We start from the raw sequence: 4,663 nt of genomic DNA on the forward strand, positions 1-4,663 counted from the left end.
GACTTTTGCCGGGACGGGTACGTGAGGAATGGATACCCATTGCCATCCCGGCCTCTCCATCCATGGAAAACAAACGTAGGCCGGCCCGCACGGCAGGACAAGGAGCACGACCAAGGGAGCCCCCGAGCAGCTCGCATTGTGAAGCTCGAAGCATCAGCGACGTCTGTTCTGACCCGGTCCTCGGCCTTAGCTTTTTGTCCCCACTTCACAAGTGGGACGAGAGACCATCCCGTGGCTGCGAGATTGGCACGAGGCGGCGTCTTCCGCCCGTTCCAGCAGGTCCACGTTCCGGTCGCCCTCCGGCTACCATGCTTTCCACCAGGTAATTTCCGGCCTCCCTCTTACCACCACCATGGTCCATGGCTAGCCGGCCCCCTGTTGGTCGGGCATATATGTCCTTATATGTATGCATGTGTTCTTCCCTGACCCTCCACCATCTCTTCCTCCTCACGCTCGCTCCTTCCCTGCCGCGGACTCCATGGGGAGCGCAAGCAAGCTCCGCCTCTGGTGCTCGGCGTTCGCCTGCGCGCTGGCGTTCCTCGGGGCGCACGGGGACGACGACCATCTCGTCGACATTACCTACGTCGAGAGCGCCGTGGCCAAGGGAGCAGGTCAGTCTCACCATCGTTGCTAGCTTCTCACCGTCGTTGCTAGCTTCTCAGCATCTCACTTGTCCTAGTCTGACGTGCGATCTTGCGAATCGTGCTGCTAGTGTGCCTGGACGGGAGCCCCCCGGCGTACCATCTCGCCCCGGGCTCCGGCTCCGGGGTGAACAGCTGGTTGGTTCATTTCGAGGTCAGTACGTCAAATTCACTCGTCGCGGTGGCACTTACTACTACAGAATTCAGTGCATGCCAAGAAGAATGTTGAGCTCGACTCTGTGGCGGCGGCAGGGAGGGGCGTGGTGCAACAACGCGGCGACATGCCTGCAGCGGTCGCGCACCCCGTTGGGGTCGTCCAAGGAGATGGCCAGGCGGGTTGCTTTCACCGGGATCCTGAGCAACGCGTCGGATTACAACCCTGGTACACTTCAGTTTCACCACCTGGCCATCCAATCATGTTTTGTGCTGTGCTTTTTTTATCAGGTTTCTAGCAGCAGTTCGAGTTTGAGGCTGCCGGTTCAATCAAAGTTTATGTGCTTCTTCTTTTTAGTTGGAATTTATGCGCTCAGTAATGAGTGCGCATTTTGTCAAAAACAGACTTCTACAACTGGAATAGGGTCAAGGTTCGGTACTGCGACGGCTCGTCTTTCACCGGCGACAAGGAAGAAGTTGATCCTGTGAGCCCATGCTTCATGTTTTTCTTGATTTTTCTGCTGCTACCGGAATTAGTGTCTCCATAAAGTGTTTGTTTTATTTCTGCAATATCATGATTATTTTGGTTGTGTGCATCCTCAATGTCTTCGACTAGTTTTTGTTACTGCAGAGGTTAGGTGCTTAATATCATCTTTACATATATTTTTTCTCAAATACAAGAAAATTTTGCATATCATTTTGTTGATAGATAGAGAGAGTTACAAATATATTATCGATTTTGTTTTTTTAAATATGGACAGAGTACACAGCTACACTACAGAGGTGCGAGGGTGTGGCAAGCAGTTGTAGAAGATCTGCTCGCCAAAGGAATGAACACAGCTGAACATGTATGCATTCTTATCAGCACGATATGCTTAGCATGTGGCTAGTAACGAAACTGTAGCAGGCTCTGATTTCCTCCTCCTGCAAGGACGTGGCAGGCTCTGATTTCAGGATGTTCTGCTGGTGGGCTAACTTCGATACTGCACTGCGACAGATTTCATCAGCTCCTGCCAGTGGATGCCAATGTTAAATGCCTTTCAGATGCCGGTTTCTTCATCAACGTGTAAGGCAGAAGAACAAAAGCATGCCACTATCTGTTTTTGCCGCTTTGTAGATATTCCTCACCCCCCTCTATTTTACCATCAATGCACCGTAATTTTACGTTACGTAAGTTTTGTCTTATTTCCGACGCAAAAAGAGATCATAAGAAAAATATATAATCACCGTAAAAAATATTTTATATTATGTAAAATTACAAACGTAAAAACATAGTCTAAAATACACATAAACTGCAAATTCTCTTGTCTTATGACCTATATTTTTATTTTCTTATGTCAAATTTTACGTAGTGAATCAATAGAAATGTAACTATTTAAATTCCAAACGTAATTTAATTATGAAATGATTGTAAGATTACTTCGGGTGAAGAATAACTTATTCTGCACCCTGGATGATGAATAGTAACAATATATATATATATATGGAGAGAGAGAGAGAGAGAGAGAGAGAAGAAAGTACGTTGCCTTTCTGAATGATTGGTTCCTCGTTTAACACTTGTCATCTCTGCTCTTACAGGAAGGACATTACCGGAGCCAACCACGTTGAGGCATTTTTCAGTGATGTGGGTACAACACATGTATGCACGTTTGACAGTTCTCTCTACCATAACTGATTACGCAGACATAACTAACTACGGCATTCCCCTTTCGCAAAAAAAAAACTATGGCATCCCCCGTTAAAATACTATGGCATGAGTTTTTTTTTTTGCGGGGAACTATGGCATGATATGATATGGAAGTTTTGAATTCGACTCAACTTTGAACGGAGTGGTATGAAGAATTAAAGAGGCATCATTAAAAAAATTAAAATTACTCCATTCTGTAAATAAAAATATTTTTTTATATTTGCGCCCATATATATCTACTTTGTTTTCTCTTGTATACCTGATTTTATCGTGTACAAATACCGTAGGGCTCGGCAAAGAATTTACCATCTTCGTGCACTTCCAAGTTGCCTGCAGGCGTGGTAAGAAAATACTTGCAATGGCTACCACAGTTGCACATCTAGAGATCAGACCACGCCCCCTAACAAAAACAAGTTGCTTCTTCCTTGGACGCAGTGCTTTTTTCCTCAGAACGAGGTGCAGCAGATCCAGACGCCCCTGTTCATCCTAAATGCAGCATACGACTCATGGCAGGTTTATCATCTGATCGGTCTGATGGTTATCATTTCTGCCTGCAATACGCTTGGCACTTTGCATCCATCAAGGCACTAATTAATACTGTATATCTTGCTTCTGTTTCCACGCGCCCGCATCGCATGCAGGTACGGCACATCCTGGTGCCCGAGGGCTCCGATCCCGAATGGCGAAGTTGCAGGGACGACATAACCCAGTGCTCCGCGAAGCAGCTCGAGACGCTGCAGGGTACGTAGCCGCATTTTGTGTACTTGGTCGGTCAGCTATATGTACACACACGTAGTAGGAGTACGTGCGCATGCTCACCGGGGAACGCACGGTGGTTGGCCGGCGCAGGGTTCAGGGACGATTTCCTGGCGGCGCTGGGGGCGAGCGCGTCCAGCGGATCCAGAGGGCTGTTCGTCAACTCGTGCTTCGCGCACTGCCAGTCCGAGACGCAGGACATCTGGTTCGCGCCCGCTTCCCCGGCGCTCGGAGACAGAGTAAACCACCCTCTTCCTTCCTCTTGCGCCCTTGAGTTTACTCCTGTCCTGGTGTGTGTCAGTGTGTGTATCTGACGAGAGCTTCCTTCCATGTCCATGTCGCAGAGAATAGCGGACGCGGTTGGGGACTGGTTCTACGGCCGCAGCGGGTTCCAGAAGACGGACTGCCCCTACCCTTGTGACTCCACCTGCTACACTAATTGATGCACCACCACCACTAGTGTGCCTCGTCCGTCCGTGCTCGCAACAAACCATTGGTTTTGGACTTTTGGTTCTATTTATACACTAGTAAGCTTGCACGTGCAACACACGTCTCGAATGTTGACCAAATAAGATTCACACATATATGCAATTAAAAAATAGCTTGCAAAATCTTGCATTATGGGTCGGAGAGAGTATGAGTTCAATGGATACACTATATTGTGATGTCACTCAAGTTGTTTTTTTCAAAAGTGGGACATCATTGCGGTCCTCTTTCTGCATAGAGACAATAATATATTTAATCTATTGAATATTCTATATGTTGAAAGAGAATAAGAAATCTAGTTATGATTGAAAAAAGCCTTGCATTATGCTTAGTACATGGAGACATAATCCTACATTTGGTCTTGAATATTATGGTGTAAGCAATTCATAACTAAAATTTGAGGAAAAGAATAAGGGATAGTAGATCAACACATACTTCTTAGATGAGGTTGCTAACCAAATGCTTATGTAAAGTTGCAAATGGCATAGGCATTGATAGTGTATTATGAAAATCCTGACACTCCATCACATGTTGCAAATACTCAAAACACACCCGAATGAGCACTAAAATGGAAAGCAGATATCTCACATAAAAATATCAACGGCATTGAACCAATATTGTGAAGTACAATCCTCTTAACACCAAAAGATCAAAGGGACTTTTTTCACAATCAAAGGAGCTCAGCTCTCTTCCTCATGATTACTGTCAGTTTGCATCAAAAAGCAAGTTGATCCGGAGCAGCATTATGCCACAGTCTCCGGTCACTAACCTGCAGGGGCAGCTTTGCACACAAAAATCAGCCTCTAAGAATAGAAGACACCGTAAGGGACAAAAGGCTTGGCTCGGCTCCTCAATTTCACACAGGAGGCCCATAATGTCTGATGTGTTCTCTTTTCATTAGTTCCACATCTCCATCAGTACCTGACAATCATATTGAAAG

General features: G+C 46.3%; 1 protein-coding gene across 2 annotated transcripts; it reads left to right on the top strand.

Moving 5' to 3' along the window:
- The first annotated feature begins 369 nt into the window (after window positions 1–369).
- LOC123130829 (pectin acetylesterase 8) lies at window positions 370–4,663 on the top strand. 2 transcript variants are annotated; one of them, XM_044550631.1, is made up of 12 exons: window positions 370–611; window positions 713–795; window positions 894–1,023; window positions 1,200–1,279; window positions 1,556–1,642; window positions 1,736–1,860; window positions 2,373–2,418; window positions 2,769–2,822; window positions 2,917–2,994; window positions 3,123–3,222; window positions 3,331–3,476; window positions 3,582–4,663. In XM_044550631.1, the coding sequence occupies exons 1-12, from the start codon at window positions 407–409 to the stop codon at window positions 3,678–3,680; spliced, it is 1,233 nt and encodes a 410-aa protein (XP_044406566.1). In that variant the 5' UTR covers window positions 370–406; the 3' UTR covers window positions 3,681–4,663. The 2 variants fall into 2 exon arrangements, with proteins under 2 accessions (XP_044406566.1, XP_044406565.1); XM_044550630.1 differs by having other exon boundaries at window positions 2,373–2,433; window positions 3,582–4,660.

The sequence above is a fragment of the Triticum aestivum genome, chromosome 6A, assembly GCF_018294505.1.
Source record: "Triticum aestivum cultivar Chinese Spring chromosome 6A, IWGSC CS RefSeq v2.1, whole genome shotgun sequence".
NCBI lineage: Eukaryota > Viridiplantae > Streptophyta > Magnoliopsida > Poales > Poaceae > Triticum > Triticum aestivum.

Coding starts and splice junctions, on each gene's coding strand:
- LOC123130829 (XM_044550630.1), top strand. CDS start 407: ATGCATGTGTTCTTCCCTGACCCTCCACCATCTCTTCCTCCTCACGCT. Junction 796..893: donor GCTGGTTGGTTCATTTCGAG/GTCAGTACGTCA, acceptor TGGCGGCGGCAG/GGAGGGGCGTGGTGCAACAA. Junction 1,643..1,735: donor GAATGAACACAGCTGAACAT/GTATGCATTCTT, acceptor AGGACGTGGCAG/GCTCTGATTTCAGGATGTTC.